At 41.3% G+C, this 18326-nt stretch overlaps 1 protein-coding gene across 1 annotated transcript in view; it reads right to left on the bottom strand.

Moving 5' to 3' along the window:
* grik3 (glutamate ionotropic receptor kainate type subunit 3) overlaps positions 1 to 16811 on the bottom strand; it is a gene marked incomplete at both ends in the record, with an annotated part of 106413 nt that extends 89602 nt beyond the window's left edge. Inside the window, one exon of the mRNA XM_080500865.1 lies at positions 16697 to 16811. Coding sequence (XP_080356991.1) covers positions 16697 to 16811 — 115 coding nt within the window. The remainder of the gene's footprint in view (positions 1 to 16696) is intronic.
* Between the last annotated feature and the right edge of the window lie 1515 nt (positions 16812 to 18326).

The raw sequence follows: 18326 nt of genomic DNA, 5'->3' as shown, positions 1-18326 counted from the left end.
GTTACCTGCAGTTTCTCCGCTAAAGTAAGAGTTTCAAACTCATACTCGTAAAGACCAAATTCATTTTGATTCTTAACTGTTTGTTTAGCTTTTGCTGCAAAAGTTCTGTGAAGCAGTCCCTCAATCAGTGTCAGCCAATCAGCTCTGAGCTTCATATAATCTGAATGAATGGAGCCACAGCCTGAGCATGCGCTCTTACACTTTAGTGTATGCAATAGACACTGCATGCTGAGAGATGCACACCAAAGTACACTATATTTTAAAAACCATATTACATTATCGGTTGAACAGTACATCATATAATACACATTGTGGTGTGGTAAAGCATAATTTATGTATAGAGGAGTGTAGTAACCATTTTTTATTATCAAAAGATCAAAACTATCAGCCTTGACCTCCCAAATGCAGACTCTGATACTTTCACAATTTATTAGCACACACATTGAACCAATATGTGTGGACCTTTATTATCTTCCAGTGGCACACTACAAACAGAGAGAGATGATATAAACTAACAAGTCATTTTCACCCTGGTTGCATTAGTCTTCAGGGACCCTCGACAAAGCGTGATATTTTCTCAGAGGCCTTCAGTGCAAACACCTTGGCTCATTTTTTGACTGAACAAATGCGTAACGTAACGACGAGGCACTTGCCTGCTACAGCCCTGTGCTTCTTATGTAAATGCTGGTGCTGAATGTGAAGGTGGATTTACTTTTCAATACAAGACTCATCCAGCACTGTAAAGTCTGTCATGCTGTACAAGGCTGACACTGAGTCCTTTTTCATTCAAGAGCTGTGACACTATAATTTCTATCAGAGCAACGCCAAGGAAAAGTCATGTAATATACTCACCGTCAAGAAAATGCGCAGCAGGTAAAAATCACTGAGATTGTAATAGGTGAATAAAGCAAATGTGTCAAAGTCGATAGAAGATTACAGAAAGCCAGAAGAGCGTGAAAACGACCATGTTTATACTTTCAATTTGATGGAAAGAGGAATGAGGAAAAAACACACCAGCAAATACAAGTGAGTGACTTCATATCAGCTTCACATCAGTAAAAACCTTTTTGGTGAGTAAAAATTCTGGACACAAATAAGCCTGTGGCCACAGTCACCACTTCTTTGGTAGAAAATACGATGGAATCTGACATGCACTTAAATGCAATTGCACACACTGAGTTATTCTACAAAACATGGAAGTTGTCTTTTACATTTTACGTCTTGCTGCATAGGCGTTGCTTTTTGTCTCGTACACAGGCAGTAGCTTCTAGTGGCCAAGGAAATGTGTCATTTTGTGTGCCGTGGTTGAGTGAAAAGCAGCTGTTGTGTGGAGTGACTGGAGGTCATCACAGCTATCTCGTGAGTGGAAAGGCCCCACAGATTAGTGGACAGTGCAGTCCTGCTGGGCCTGACACCAGTGGCGAAAACGACGGGCCTGACAGCAGAAAACCCAGTGTTGCATGTGAATAATGCAAAAATGTTTTTTTTGTTTTTATGCTGAACCAAGAAACATAAAAATGTTCAATGTTTTGAACTGGAAGTCCTTAAAAACATCCCAATAACTCTGCAATATCCATCGTCATCATCCTGGCAGTATGGTTAGATTATGAGCTTCATAATGGAGTGTTTTAGATGGTCTGGGTCGTCATTGACACTGCCAAATGCCTTTATCCTTGTTATGACAATGGTGCCTTGATTTATTCCGATTTTTTGACTGCATGACTGTCGAAAGATGTGCACAAAGTGCTTCTGCCCTTTCAACTTAAATATCTAATCTAATAATTTGTCAAACAATGACTGTTTTTGATGATATTGAGAAGCACATGTTGTGACACACTGGCATATCTTGTCTGTGATTGCACAATCATAAGGCACTGATTGCTATGTTGTATTGTTTTCTGTCATTTCTAGATATTATAAATGGTCTCAAAATTATGGTTATGACAAATACATATGGGAAATCATGCAATGACAGGGTCTGAATAAAAAGGTTAAGGTAGCATAAGTGTGTTCCGGTACAGACCCATTGTCACGTTGACACAACTGTGATTGGCAGAAGGATCACTAACAATTCCAGTTCGGTGAGGCAGAGAAGTAAGATGAGCACATCCAACATCAACCTTGTTTTCCACACAATCAAAAAGGTAAAAACTGTGTGACACAGTGGTCCTGAAGATCTACTTTGGTGCTGAAGCAAGCAGAATAAGAGGAGGTGCCACTGAGTGTTATGGAAAGTACTTTGCCTAGCATAGCAGAGAGAGAGTGGTTTGCTCAGCTGAGTGAAGCGTACCATTGGATCAAACTCACCACTCTGCAGAACCAGAGCTTGTAGGATTATAAAGGATCCTCACCACCCCAGCAACATACTATTTCTGCTTCAACACTCAGACAACTGGTTCTTCAGCCACACATCTAACATGAAGAGAAGCCTCCTCTCCTCAGGCCCTTATATTGCTCTAAAATCGTTTCAATCTTTTTAGGATAAAATGATGCCCACAGTTCTTTAATTTTCTGATTTAAATTAAGTGTTTTTCATATTTTTTGTTTTGTTTTTAATAAATTAGTTCACTATGACGGCCCCAAAATTCCAGATAACCAACTTCCTTTCAGTTCTTGGTTCTGTTGCACATACTGTACTTTAGGTTTGAGTTTAGCTGTCCAGTGCAAGCTCCAAAGACTCCAGTCAATCTAATGCCGGCCAGAAAATTACAGCTCGATCACTGTGGCATGGCCATAAGTCTCAACTTTAAGAAATTCAAGTGTCACCTGAGGCGAATGCCAGAACATAAAAATAATTAATACGGTCCATGATTTGATGAGTTCCACCTCTCGGGCAGTTCAGCCACATAAGGCCCATGAATCAATAACCTGGGTCAAAGACTTCCAAGTTCTCTGTTCTGACTGCTTTAACTTTCAATCATGTGATTATAAATGCCACAATGGCAATTCTTTTCCAATTGCCTTACTAAAAAAGATATTACACTGGAACAATTCACGGCTGCCAGTGTTGGCAAACAGAGAATTGAACCAAGAAGAAGCGCTTCTTGGCATAAATTCTGCTTCAGTTTTTTGTTAATTCAGTTCAGCCTTGCTTCCATACATTTCAATATACATTATTACTGGCATGTATCAAGGACCTTTTCATTTTCATCTCATTAGGAGGAATCACACCTCAGAGAGATGACATATTTCAGCTCTACTATAGCTCTACTATAAATTCCATGCATTGAATGTCTCAGAGAGCATTGCCATGTTGTCATCTGTGACTAACTTGAATCTTTCTCTGGATGGATGAGATTTTTTTTCCTTAAATATATAACACAGCTGCTTGACGCAGAAACCTTTCAAGTGTGTACATTCAAAAAGGCAATGGGAAAAGTCAAGCATACTGCGGTACTTTTACTGACATGAAGAGGAGACGGCAGCAGCAGCACACCGGACACTAAAGCAGAATGGGGGAACAATTATGAAGCACCGTGCAATCAAGGGGGTCCCTGACAGGCTGAGCAGGGTCTGATGAGCCAGCGTGTCACTCCAGAGCTCCAGGGTTCCACAGCTAATCAACCACCGAGGAGGGGCCTGAGGGGCACGATCACTCAAGCCCTCCATCGCTGCGTGGAAAAGAAGGCAATCACCAGCCCATTTCCATGTGCTGTTATTCCCACCCCCAACCTCCAACTCTCAAATCAAGGTGCACAGATGACCAGGGAAGCGCTGGGAGGAGGCAAAGGTGGCTGGGGGCTGCAATCAAATGAAGTGTTGGAGAAAAAAGAGAGGAAAGAGAAGAAGGAAAGGTAGAAACTTTTGGTTCTGGGAGCGTTTTGTTCAAGCCATTTAATATGTTTAAATAATCATAAATGAATCAGAGACAGGAGGAGAACAGATTGAAGCGAGGTCCAGTTGCCTCCAAAACCGGCAGCTCGTGAGCTGTCTGTGATTGAACTCGCAAATTGAAATGCAAGTCTTGTAATATAGTGTGTTGAGCAGACAGAAGGTGCGTGGGTCAAGAAGGTGAGCGAAGGCGGCTCTCATTTTATCCCGGCGAGGGATTAACACAATGAGCATATGTTAGCGGGGGTCACATTTTCTCTCTGGTGAGAAAAAAAGTGAGAGTAATGAATGGGACCAAAACAAAAGATTCTCTTTCGCCCGCTTAAAAGGACATGGCTTCAATAGTTATTCTTTTTCATAAAGACAGGAAGATGGGGAATACAAGAGGGAGACAAGGAAAGGGGAAGGAGACAGTGCTCCCTTTCAATCACGATGAATAATATAATGTAAAACAAAAATGAATTAATACATGGAAAAATGTCTGACAGCCCTGTAGTTGGATCGTTCTCACAATTCTCTAATGTGCCACAGCAAGTAATTGGAGGTAATATCCCCTCCTGGTCTGTGTTTTAAATTTGGCAGTGGCTGAAGACGCTCAGCTCACTAATAGGCTCCACTCAGAAAAGCAGGCGTGTGCTGTCGTCTCGTACTGTCCTCCAGTGTGAAGGCAGATTGTGTGAGGTCGATGATCGTTTTTTGTTTGGCCTGGATTAGAACAAACTGGAAATCCAGGTCACAGAACCTGCATAATGTTTTAAAGACACCTCAAGCGTGAAAACTATTTTAGCTTCTTTTTTGTTAAACCGTTGATTTTCTAACACACTATGGCCAAAAGCCACATCTGACAATGGAAAATGTTAAAGAAGTGCATCAGGAGGAGATTCTATATGTTGTATCTAGTTTATTCAATGCCTGGAGATTTTCTTAACTTGCACACAGTACACACTTGATTAAAGGGTAACTGAAATGTTTTTCAGATTTCATCTTTAGAAAGAAGAATAAATATGCTTTCGAAAGGTATATAACATTCCCAGATAAAAGTCCGAATTCCGACCCTTTTAATTGACTTTACATGATGCAGCAGACGACGGTATATTTGCGGGCCATAAATGTGAGCCGCCTGAGCTAGACCGGATATGACGTACGAGGGGTTATATGTCCCAGCCAAAACAACATCAGCTGATTGAAGAATGGAGGGGTTTGGCGATACAGAAGCACCTAGGAGCGATGTTAGCGAAGATTTAAGTGACGTATCGTTGGTTTTGGACGAAGATGAAGGAGAGGAATCATCGGAGGAAGAATTAGAAGAAAATCAAGGCGTTCAACCATACATGTTTGAGCCGTGAGTACATATTGTGTGTGACCGGGTATTTACCCGTGTGCACATATTGTGCGTGACCGGGTATTTACCCGTGTGCACATATTGTGCGTGACCGGGTATTTACCCGTGTGCACATATTGTGTGTGACCGGGTATTTACCCTTGTGTCAGAGTGGGTGTTTTGCAAAGTTTATTGGTCTATTTGTCTTAAGTTTTAGCAGGTTTTAAAAAGACTTACTGAAGGTTGGGTTTAAAAATCCGTTAAAAAGCCGTTTAAAAATGGTGGGGACAGAACCAGGTTTCAGGATACGTTTCCTCTTCACATCAAAACCAAGTGACTCTCGGATTGCGGGTGCTGTTTCGTAACAGTCATCCGTGAAATGTTGACTGCAGAGATAGGAGGCCTCTGTTGGTGTCCAGTTGGAGCGAGTGCGCTGCACTTGTTTTGTCCATAATCTCCTCAAAGTTTCATCTTTTGGGAATTTATGGACACTTACAGACGGACTGGGCATTTGGAAACACCCAGCCGCAACACAACGCTTAGGCATGACTCTAAAAAACTGCTAAATAACGCGATAATGCAGAGCACATGTAAACAAGACACTACGATCAGCTGTTGTGGGCGGAAGTAAATAACTCCTCATACGTCACAGCGCAAAACTACGGCAAGTTGGGAAAACTAGGTCAGATTCACAGGGCGGGAGATTTAAAGGCATTTTTAGACGTTCGGCGCTCAAGAGCAAGATAGTGGTGTGATTGTCATTGGTGTGTCATATATCATTCGAAAGGGGAAAAAATAATGCTAAATACTGGTGTATTTTAATAGAATTATTTCAGGGACCCTTTAAAACGTAATGATTGTCGACACAACTGATTACAGTACAGCTGAAGTAACATCTATACAATAAAATGTCAGAAGAAAAGGGAAATAGTTAATAACTATTATCTAAAGTTCAAGTTTATGCAAAGCCATTAATTAAAAGTCCACAAATTATGAATTAATTATTAATTCAGCCTATAAATCTTCACAAATGAGAGTGTGAGACTTTTGAATGTATGGGACTTGAAAAGACGATTAAGAAAACAATACAAAACTAAATTATTGTTGCAAGTGAATTCTCTCGACCTCTGAAATGACAAAGTTCAATCATGTGTTTTAGCTCTGGATGTATTAAAAAAAACTGCCAATTTAATATTAGAATGAAAAGTAAAGTGTATGAATAAACACTTGTGAACAAAAAAAATGTTAAATTGTCTGAAATATCCTCTGACTTTTTTAGTAACTGTGAATAATTCCTGTTTTAACTTCTCCTATTAAGAGAGGGCTCTTTTCTTTACACTGAATTGCAGACTGCATTCTCTACAGTGAAGAAATGTTCCTAACCACATTTAAAGTAATTACTGCTCTGGCAGACAGGCGATCCATATGTGAACAGTGCACAAAGAGGCTGAGCAGGACATTAACTGAGCAATAATTCTGTGATGACAGCAAAATGCCACTTATTTTTAATGTGGTCAGAGCTCAGATAGTCCTGAATTTCTCTCAGTAATAATAATTCTGTGTAAAAAAAAAAAACTGAAATGGTATGCAACTTCTTCATGACGTTCAACAAAATAAAGAGTGAACAACTACTTGTGGTGGTGAACTGATTTGAGGTTTGAAAACAAAAACAGTACCATTGTGGTGGCACTATTTTTTAGTTTGTGAAATGTCTACTCGGCCTTCCAGACCATGTTAAGACCTGACATTTCTCAAAAGCATTCCCCTCTAAATTTTCTTAGTGGATTTGGGAGTCAGATATGTGATTAAAGCAACAAGATCAAATGTATTTCTCCTTTTTCCAGTCACAAAGATCTGTTGTATATTTAACTGTAATGTCCACTTGGGGACAAAAGTCACAGCATTTACTTAATTTATAATTGACTAAATGTCTCAGCCTCTGAATTTCTGCAGTTTATTCATACAGATGTTAAATGTCAAACTCTGTAAAAATGAACCCTGAATGTCTTTTAAACAAATCTATGATATCTAATATTAATGTGTTTTTTTTATTGCAACTCTGACTAAATGGCAAGTTACAAGGACATGCATTGTTTGCTTTGGCAATGGAAATAATCAGCCTAATACACTGCAGATGCCTCATTAAATTTGCATACGATTACTGCAGCATTACTTCAATTGATCCTTTTCATCAAACCAGATAATACTTGCTGATTGCAGATTATATTGGCGCAGGAAAATTTCATAGTATTATGTGCAGTCTTGGTGAAAAGCAATTAGGAGCATCGCTCCCTGTTTGGTTGGTTTAAATCAGAAATTAACCAGCTTTCTCTGCATTCATTCCCTTTTATTTTTCAAGAAAAGTAAAAACATAACTCAGAGGTTAAGGGTGTAAAAACGGGGGATATTAAGGCATACTTTTTTTTCTGGTGAATATGGAAAACAGCAGCAGCTGCACTTTATAAATGTTTCTAAAATGTGATGTTTTGTGGATGCAACAAACAAAGCAGAATAAACCAAATTTACAGTTGGAGTTTCGATTATGCATCCAAAAAACATACAAAATGTGTTTTCTTTTAAACCAATATAAAGGAATTATAACTGACATCAAATGCCGTGAATAAAAGTGAAATATAACTACAACGCTCAAAACCGAGCATGAAGGGAAAGGAGGAAAAAAATTATTGAGGATCGAAACAGAAGCACTGGAGATTGGAAAACATGATTTAGGAACAATCAGAAGCTTAATTCTTCATTAACTCTCTGTGATAGAAAATTGATTTGAACAACAAAAAAAAAAAAACCCTGCTGCTTAATCACAAGCTATAATCTCTACTAATCAATCCAGATCGCCAACTAAGTGGTTACTATGACAGCCATCTGTACTTCTCCAACCTTATCTGAAAGGGTAAAAGAAAAGAAGCCCGCTGGACATTCAGCGACCACATTTTCTGGCTTTACATTAAATGCCCTAATTCATACAAGCGTCACTAATGGCTTTACTAAAATGTACTGCCAGCCTCACACCGCCCACAGTCTGTCCTCCTCTTCCCTTCCCCTGTCAATGATCATCTCTGCCTCGTTCCATATATCTGAAGTGGTCACATGCAGACAAGCTGTCGTCCGATGAGTCACAGGGGAACATTTTGTGGTTAACCACACTGCTCTCTGGGGGCGACCTGGACAGTAGATCGGCAGCCAGTAAAACACCGGGCGAGACGGAGGACAGAGCATCCCGGCTTGTCTCGCCTGCGCACACTGCGAGTGCTGAGTGGAATCTTCTGGGTATTGGCTGTGTTAACTAAATTGACACTGCCTTCCAACCTCCCGGCTATCCATCAGTGGGGGGGATGAGCGCTGGGTCCGTGGAGGTAAACCCCGAGTCTTATGCACTTGCTGCGGTAGTCCTTGCATTTGTTATTGCGAGGAAAAAAAGGAGGGTGGGGGAGGCAGCTGTGATCCAGAATTTGGAGGAAAGAATGTCTGCCTCCCCCAATCCCCCCCCCCCCCAATATTTTGGGTGATAGCCATTCATTTGTAGTGTTTTTGCCCTGAAGAGGTTTGTCTTATCTATTCCTTCTCTTTCTCTCAGGGGGGAAAATAGAGGGCGAGTCTTCTCTCGCCGGCTCTCTCACAGTTGATTAGTAACTCCTGCTCTACCCCTACGCTCCAGGGATTCTATGCCAGCTCCCCTTATACATCCCCTTGTCATGCACACACTCTAACTTCCTTTCTTTCTCCCACACCCTCCCTCTCCTAAACTCTCTCTCTCTCTTTCTCCCTCTCTCTCGCACACATACACACACACACATCTCCCTAAAGTCATGGAACGGCAATTTGAGGGAATCACACAACCAAGACCTGACATTTGCGGTGCACCTATAACAATGAGAGCTTGATTAAAAGGGCAGAATGAAACAGTGTCACCCTCCATTCATTGTCCTTAGCCCAAGTTAAATAGGATTTAAACCTGTGCACTGCGGCTGATACCTCCGCTGTCAGAGTCTGATTGCTTTAAAGCAGCCAGAAGAAAAGGTCTTGTTATTCCAATGCATGCACGTAACTGTATGTAAGTGAGGTGTCAGAGGTGACCAAGTTTACACAGAACGTCTGGGAACAGATAAGAGTGACGCTTTCACAGGGGCAGGAAGGCGAAGCTAATACTGCTCTGGTGAATGCCATGGCGTTTGAAAGGCACAGGAATAAAGCTGAGTTTTATCTGGCTTGGGGCAAAACACAAAAGGAGCCAATATTGCAACATGCAAGTTTTAAAATTGGGATCAAAAGGTTCAAGCTAATTAACCAGCTAAATAAGAGTCCCCCAGCTTTGGTCTATGGAGCCACCCTGTTTTTTTTCTGTCTCTTTTGCTGCAGCATTTCATGCACCTATAGTGGACGCTCTTTGTGAATGTAAATAGTCTGCCTGGAGAAGTGAAGACAAATTGCTTCCGATGCTGAAATGTAAAAAATAATCGCCAAATTACCTCTAACAAGATTGTTCTAATTAACTATGTTATATTGCTGGCATGACCCTGAAACAAAATGCTCCATGATCAAGCTTTTTTTCTCAAGCTGTTTTGATGTTATTTGACTTTTCCAGCGGAGCCCCGAGGAGGGCTGAGATGGGAGAGTCAAATGGAAAGGACAAGGGCGCATAATAAAGACAAATGGCTAGAGCATGAAATTTGATTCATTGCCTTGGTACAGAAACATTCACAGGGAAATAGCCAACATTGACATGCCATGAATTTCAAAACACTGTCAAATCCTAAAAGCACACGCCCTGGCATAATGACATCCGTTCCCTGCAGCAGCCGGGAACGGAGGGGGAAGGGGGCCAAATGTGCACCAAATCAATCAGGTTGGTGTTTCTGATGGACGTCTTCTTCTTAAGTGAAAATTGTTTAAAGGCTTGTTTCATCCACATTTTCAGAAGAAAACACACACTCACACACACACACACATTTCAGTAGTTTAATTCAGTCAGATTTGGAACCAGGACCTTGTATCATTCAGATAAGAAATTAAATTTGAGTTTTGATTTCCAATACGAATGCATTTATAAGAGATGACCTTTAGCTACTATGGCCTCAAACTGAAGAGCTCCTCTCTGAAAAACAGCAATCTGATTGATGCACTTCCACTGTTCCTTTCCTGCGTTCTTATAATATGTTATTAATTTATTGAGTGCATGCACCTATTTGGTATAGGGTTTTCAAAAGGTGGAAGGAAAAGTACCTTTTCACAGTTTGAAATCCACCACCACCACCCCAACCCCACCCATCCTTGCTCCAACGCCCATGCTTTGTCATGCCAAGTAGAAATGTTTCATTATTCCTAATGTTTAGTCCCATAAAAGAGATCAAGATTAACAACTATTGCATATAAACTTTTTTATGTGCCAGCTGGATGTTTTGTACATGTTTTAAATTTCTAATTCGTCTTTGTCTAAAGTCTGTAGCTATTTTAACTGTGCGAGTTGTAAGCGTCCCTTAACCTTATTTTATACAGTCTATCTTTTTACCCTCCACTTGCTTCTTTTTAAAACAATTTCTTTTCCAAATAAATGTAAGAGTAAACATGTCAGGAAAAAGTACCCCCCTAGCTTTCTGGCACCCCCAGTGGTGGGCAACCCACACGTTGAAAACTATTATTTATGTGTGTTTCTTCTTATTTTCGTCTTAGTCTTTCTTTCTTAATTTTTTCTGGTGACTTCTTCTGGTGTAGAGAATTTACTTGATGTTCAGGCAGTTATGAGGTCAGTCATACATGTATTCATTCATCGAGAACAGTGGTTCTAAATTTTTATTTTATTGTGTTAAATTGTGTGATTTCTTCACCTTTTTTTTTATAGCTCAAACACATAAAGCAGCCTAACAGGTACTTTAACCTTTGTTTATTTTTTCACACAGCATGTATTAAGGGCATGACGCAGACGTAAGCTCATAATGAGACAACATTAAATATAAATTTCACATTTTGTATCATTTTAATTCAAATTTTGTAGTTTTCTGATCATTCTGAAATCATTTTAATATTTTTTTGGAATATGTATGACTTTCTTAAAAGTGCCAGTAAAACTGAGCTCCATGATGTATACCTCTGAAGCCTCATACAGTGAGCATTATTGTGTACTCGCAAAATGAACAAGTGGTAAGTGGCAATATCCGGGTGACTGCATGAAACAGATATTCGATCAAAACTACTGTATACTTGAGAACTTAATGTATCATTTATTATATCTTGACACAGAAAATGTGTTTCAATGGTAATGATGGCGAAAAGCCAAGCACATAAAACAAAAAGCCCAAATCGTTGTAGTGTAGTGAGATGCAAGATAAAGATGATTGAAAATATGAAATTTTGTGGATGTGCTAAATAACTCCTCAAATCCATATAACAGTTTCTGAAAGAAAACAAGGTTGCATTTACTTCCAGGAGGGAACTTGCCTCCTTATTTAGTTCAATAGGCAGAGGCATATGCTTGCAGCAGACCTTTCACTGCCGGGCAACCACGTTGTAGTGCGATATGAAAACACCATCTGGTGTGTGAGCAGCGGCTAGGCTAAGCTAACCGGGCCGAGATAGGGCCCTGCTGTGTCACAGGATTATCTTACTGGTTGGTAGATCCGCTCTATTAGCCCCTAGTGGCTCGGATTATTGGATGATCATTACTATGTGTGACTGAACATAGAGCTAAGTACCTGCACTTGCTCGACGCACTTCAGTCCTGTTAATGGTAGTGATCAGACACACTCTGAGCATGTAATGTGTTTACCGCACTTTCTCTTGAGCGTCGACATTTTTCTCTCACTACACTCGTACTTGGACACACATTTGGTTCAGTAAATGTTGACTGTCTTTACTGATGTGACTTTAAAACGTGGCCCCAACTCTTTGGAGGAGACATATTACGGTACGCCTGGAGCTGATATTTGTTTATGGAAGTGAAAATGTTCTTTTAGAATGCGTCAAAAAACAGGATCACAGGCGAGTAGAAGAGGCGGCGCATTCAGAGACGGGTCTTCCGCTCAACCAAACGAACATCTGCCGTTTCTCATCAGCAAGATTGAAGCTAATGATGAGCCACGAGTGTGCTGACAAAGAGAATGGAATTGGATTGTGTACAAGAGGCCCACTGAGACCAGACATATGTTTTAGAAAATGTTTCGGATGGAGTACCAGTTTATATTGTGTGTGTGTGTGTGTGTGTGTGTGTGTGTGTGTGTGTGTGTGTGTGTGTGTGTGTGTGTGTGTGTGTGTGTGTGTGTGTGTGTGTGTGTGTGTGTGTGTGTGTGTGTGTGTGTGTGTGTGTGTGTGTGTGTGTGTGTTATTGGAGATGCCAGGGTTGCAGAAAAGAGGCCTCTGCTTCTCCTTGTGCAGTTAATTTATCGGCCCATGTTTATACAAGCGGATGAAGAGGAGTATGTTAGCACAGGTAAAACAACAGTTGTATTCCTCCCATTTCAATCTCTGCTTTCACCAACAGATAATGGAATTACACATCAAAGAAGCTTCTCTGTGTATTCAATTCTTCTGTGACCTCTACCAGCCTTTGTTCATATTCACCACAGCAACTCCCGGCCCCAAGCCACCGCCAGCAGGCTTCTCCCTGCTTCCTCTCCCTCTGTCTAGGGAGAGATTAAATTTAGATGAAAATGAAATATTCATTTCTACTCAGCAACTGATGGCCATCTTAATTTGATACAACTTTTGATGCAACATCTTCTCATTGTTCTTTTTCATCACAAGATTTTTTTTTCCCTTCACATCCTCCTCTTCTTACCACTCTTCCCACCCAGCCATCATATCCTCCTTTGGGCAATTCTCAGTATAAGCACCCCTTTGGATTTGACTTTGTTAAAAGCAGAATTGCAAAATACCATAACAGCTTTTTTTTTTTTTTCAGTCTCTTGAAATATGTCTGAGTCATTTCGGATGAGGCATTTGTACAACCCCCCCCCCCCCCCCCCCCCCCCCCCACTAACATGGAGGATCTCAGGGAGCATGCGAGTGAGGAGTGCACTCTCCATAGCTTGCCAGAAGAGTTAATCACATGGAAACTTCTCAGTCTCTCTCTGTTGCCTGTGCGGGGATAACGACAAGCCATTGAAGTGTTTCCCTGTTTGGACACCTCAACCAAAACAGTGGCGACCAAGAGCTTGGTTTATCGCAGCAGAAGCTTCAGAGCGGTCACACCGCATGCGGCTTCAAGTGCTGCACATTTGTCAGCTCACATTTTAAACATTGGGTCTGCTTCACAGACAATAATTAAATCTGGAGACTCAGCTGCCCAGAGCATTTTAGGGAAGCTAAATGAAAAATGCATGTGACCAGGTGTTGTGAAGAGCGCAGAGCTGAGGAAATGAAATCAACATGAAATCGCAAGGGGGATTGATTAACTGGCACTGATTAAGTGCTTTAAGTATTAGGTAGATAAAGTAATTGATTATTCAATAAATCCCTGTCAGCCAGTGAATAACCTCAGTGAGCGACGGGGAGAGAAAAAAAGAACACAAATGATAGATTAGTTTCATCAATCTAAAGAAGAAAAAGACAACATTTAATAATCTGTCATGCTTTGATTTTATTACATGATTATTTTATGAATTTGTTTTTAATCCTGATAAATTTCTGAATTATGCAACCTCTGTCTAGAAGATGTATGTATGTATGTACGGCAGTAATACATTAAAGCGAGTATACCGCTTGCAGAATAATTTGAGACAAATAACTATCACATTCAATAACATCATCAGTGTACTATTCTAATCTGTGTATGTTTTCCATGTTGGCAAAAATACAAATTATCTTCACACACATGCTATCTTTAGAGAGAGAGTGAGAGAGAGAAAGAGAGAGAGAGAGAGAGAGAGAGAGAGAGAGAGAGAGAGAGAGAGAGAGAGAGAGATATGACATCCACATCCTTGAGCGCTTTATTTTTCAATAAAAACATTGCATTATCGACTGAGATGGTTCCTCGATGAGATGAGAGGTTGCAAAACATGTCAGTACGAGGAGGGTAAAAAAGGATTTTGAAAGGCGGGAGGATTGAGACTAAAAAGAAACACAGCATGTAAGAGGACAAATACAGGCAGAGTAGTCTTTTATCCCCTCCAACAAATAGAAGCTGCTGAATGAGACAGAGCGACCATCTGGCCTCAACTTAGAGAAATGCACTGTAAAAGCACTAAAATCAATGGCAACAACTCTACCTTGGATGCCCACCATTACCCAGATGGTGTACTTGGAGAACTGCAAGCCACCTAACCACAGCACAGACAGAGTGCACCGCATTAAAATACCACGGCCCACCTTCACCAATTTCACTGGTTCACTTGTGTTGGTAACCAGTCCTGAGGAGCGACATTAGCCACCGTGCACTGACTATAAGAGAGCCCTCTGTTGATTTTTACGGCGTGGCTGTGACACAGAGCGCTCTCACAAGCGTTGATAGTAAGTAAGAAATTGGGAAAGAGGAGAAAATGGCCCACTACACACCCATTCTCAAAGCTGCTCATCCCTAATGAATCAGAAGACTGTGAGTGTCCTTTGTGTTTTTCTATCTGAATATTACAGTGAAATTACAATCTGTAGCACACTGAATGCGCATCAACTCAGGTCGCGTTTAAACATGTCACTGCTAATTTCCACAACATATTTGTATTATTTTCACACGTTTTTTTTTTCTAAAGGTTCACACAAATAAATACACACACACATCCATTTTCACAAAGGCTTACTTTGAAACGATCCCATGAAGACATATGCCTTATAAATGTTTTGTTTTTTTCCCTTGGGGCATTGAGGAGAATTCAGCAACCGTCTCTTACGTGTGGCTCTTCTCAGCTTGTCAAAATACAATCACAGGAACACACACGTACACACACAAAACAAACTGCTCCTGCACCACAAGCAGTGATAGATTCTATAAAAAGCAATAGTGCGACTGTAGCACATTTCAGGGTAAATTTGTCTCAGCACTTTGACATTTTTAAAAACAAAGCCTGTCAAATCTATTTCAGGTCTTCATTTGAGCTGCTGCCTCTGAAACCACACACATGCGCACACGCACACACGCGAATAATAAGGGGGAGAATGGCCCTTTGACCAAACCATTTCAGTTCAGATCAGTCTGAGGAGAGCTTTAGGATTTATGCAACCTCTGAGATGTTGCCAAAGTCCATATACAGCTATGTCAGAAGTCATGGCTCTTCAGAGTGCAAAAGCCAATCACAGGTACATGCAGAGCTTTTCTCACTGGCTGCATATGATGCTTAATATATTAAGCATGTTTCATTCAATGTTTACAACATGAAAAGAGTCGAGAGATTATGCAGAAGGTCAGCAGCATTCACTCAAGGTTATTGTCCAAATAAATGTAGCTATAATGGAAATTATTGTGAGGAAAAAAATAGGTTGCATTTAAAAGTATTTAGTTATAAATGATCACACTCATACGAAAAATTGTGAATAAAGGATCTGATTGAGATGTTGGCTATGTGCAGATTTGTCAAATAAACAGAATACCTTTTTCAAAAAGGATATTTACCAACTTAGAATATATTAACTATATTATTTGGATATTTTTCTCATGCTTTCACACCTGGAAGACAAAAATCCCCCCCCACGCCATTAATATGCTCTCACTCCCCCAGCCTGCACTCCGCCTGTTGTAGTGGCATGTTAATGTGGGCCAATGCCATTTTGAGTAATTGTCCTGCATGGCACTCTGCCAAATGTCAAAAACGATTTGCCTGGTGACAAAAAACGTATTGATCTTCATTCTGTTTCTGTCCCTTGGCCGCGTGAAATGTTTCAGCGCGTCGCCAGCCTCAGAATGACAAATCTCATTGTTCCTCGGTGAGTGATAAGAAACAGACAAAGACAGCTTAAATATGTTGCATCTCTTGCTTACAGGAAACTACATGTAAAAAAAAAATAAAATAAAAAAGAACATTATTTATCTGCACGAGGCAACTTTTAACAATTTGGTTGCTTTTTGTGTCTTGTCTTTATAATAAGCTATCACAGCGCTTTAAAATGGATTTGCAATGGTGATAACTTTCTGCTTCAAAAGAAGTTTACTTAATTCCGAACTCGTCTTTAATTTACCAGACTGTCCTTAAAACTTATTTCTAGAAGGCATGGCAAAGAGCCTGAATTTAGCTGGTGACTCAACATGCTGGCTGGAGAAAGTGGAACAGAAAAAAACAGAGAGCATGGAGGTCACACCAACCCGTGCTATTATATTGCACGCTCTCTGAGTGGGGAAGGCATCTTCAATTTTTATAGGGGCGAAATCGTGTGCATTAATAGTCTCCTGTTGCTTCCCCTGGTTTAAGTAAAAGCTGAAATGGAAAAATCACAGCGAGCCCAGGAAGGTGAGCGGTAAACGAAAGGGACTGCTCATTTACTACTAAAACTAACCGCGTACGCACGGCTGAAGACTGAATAAGGGCGCAACTTTCAAGGTTACAACACAAACCTGTTTTTGGTGTGTGCGTGTGTGAGTGTGTGTTGATGTAAAATTGGACAACTTACCTATTCGAATAACGTGAGGCATCCCGTTAGAGTAGTGAATCCAAAAGAGACATGCAATCAGCGATGTCCAGTATTCCCAAAACGCACTCCGGGGAGGCTGCCAAGTATTTCTCATGGTTGTAAAGTCGCGGGATCCACTTTTTAAAATTCCAAGTCCGATTTGCTCATCAAAACTGAATTCGACGGAGCATTAATGGTTTTTAGTGTCTGCGACAAACCTGCGCTCATTGTACTTGGTGCAACATTCTCCCAGGCTTTCTCTCTTCTTCTTTTTTTTCTTTCTTTCTTTCTTTCTTTTTTTTCTCCTCTCTTTCTCACAAGTCGGAGGGTGACTCGATCAAGGATGAAGCCTCCAGTCCCTCACAGGCGAATCAGCCAAACACCTGCGATCGCAGGCTGCTACAAGTAGCCTGCAGGAGTCTCTGTATCCCCTCCTACCGACGATGCTATCTTTCTACTGGCAAAGTACCACGGCAACAGCCGAGCCGGACTCCTGCGCCGCTGTGGAAAAGGGGAACTGCGCCTGCGGAACTTCTGGGGTGCCTGAAACGATCCTGTCCTCCTCCAAAAAAGAAAAAAGAAAAAGAGAAGAAGACAAATGCCGATTGAAATAAGGCTGCGGGTGCGAGTGTGGGAATTTCAATAGACTTTAGAGGTGGAGGAAAGAATGTTTGCAGCAGTTTAATCACTCCCGTCGTTCAGCCCGGTCATGATGATGACAGGTCAGAGCGCAGTGAAGGAAACCCGCTTCCGCGACGCTCCTCTCCAGTTGCGCACGGTCCCTCGCGTGAGGCTGCTCATTGGGATGAGGGTGGAAATCTGCGGAAAAGGATCTCTGCTACACCGCGTACTTCGTCTTGCAATCCCCCAGCTCGAGCTGGAGGCGAATGTAGTGCAGAAACCCGCGCGTCTGCGTGCGTCTGACGACCCTCCTTCCACGGTGCCACGAGAGGCACGCGTCGTTACGCATAGTTGTCAACTGCTGTCTGTCCAAGAAGGGTTGTATGGAGGTGAGAGGGACTCCACTAACTACCTGGTTCTCTACTTTTCAGAATATTATCGCCAACTTCTGTTTATTTACTCACATTTTCACAGGGAGAGGTAGGATTTGTTCCATTGTGTGGTCGGTGGTGTTTTCCCGCTATTTCTTTTTGTTTTGTTTTTTTTACCCTCCCTGGCACTGACATGGAAATTGCAACATATTACTTTACCCCAAGCAACAACGATCCCCCCCCGCACACACACACACACACACACACACACACACACACACACACACACACACACACACACACACACACACACACACACACACACACACACACATACTGCCTGCAGTAATCATGAATCGGATAGATTATTTGCACGAGGGGAATAAGTGTCAGCTGAGGGTTGGTCCATTGACAAAGCAGACTTCACATCACTGTTATTTGAGACATTCTGACTGTGCCAATGAGTACATTAATCCCCAGTAACTGCTTATGTGTTTATCTGTCTGTCCATTTTTCATTCCTCCCAAAGAGCCATCAAATGCAAGCTGCAGGTTCCACACGCAATCACTCAGAGAGCAGGTTGCTCATGCCTGTCTCACCACTGCGGTGGACTGGGTTGGATGTGTGGGATTTACTTT

This window comes from Blennius ocellaris (genome assembly GCF_963422515.1).
Source record: "Blennius ocellaris genome assembly, chromosome: 8".
In the NCBI taxonomy this organism is placed as follows: Eukaryota; Metazoa; Chordata; class Actinopteri; order Blenniiformes; family Blenniidae; genus Blennius; species Blennius ocellaris.
Note: the sequence above shows the minus strand (reverse complement) of the source record. Positions and strands in the feature narration are given on the sequence as shown.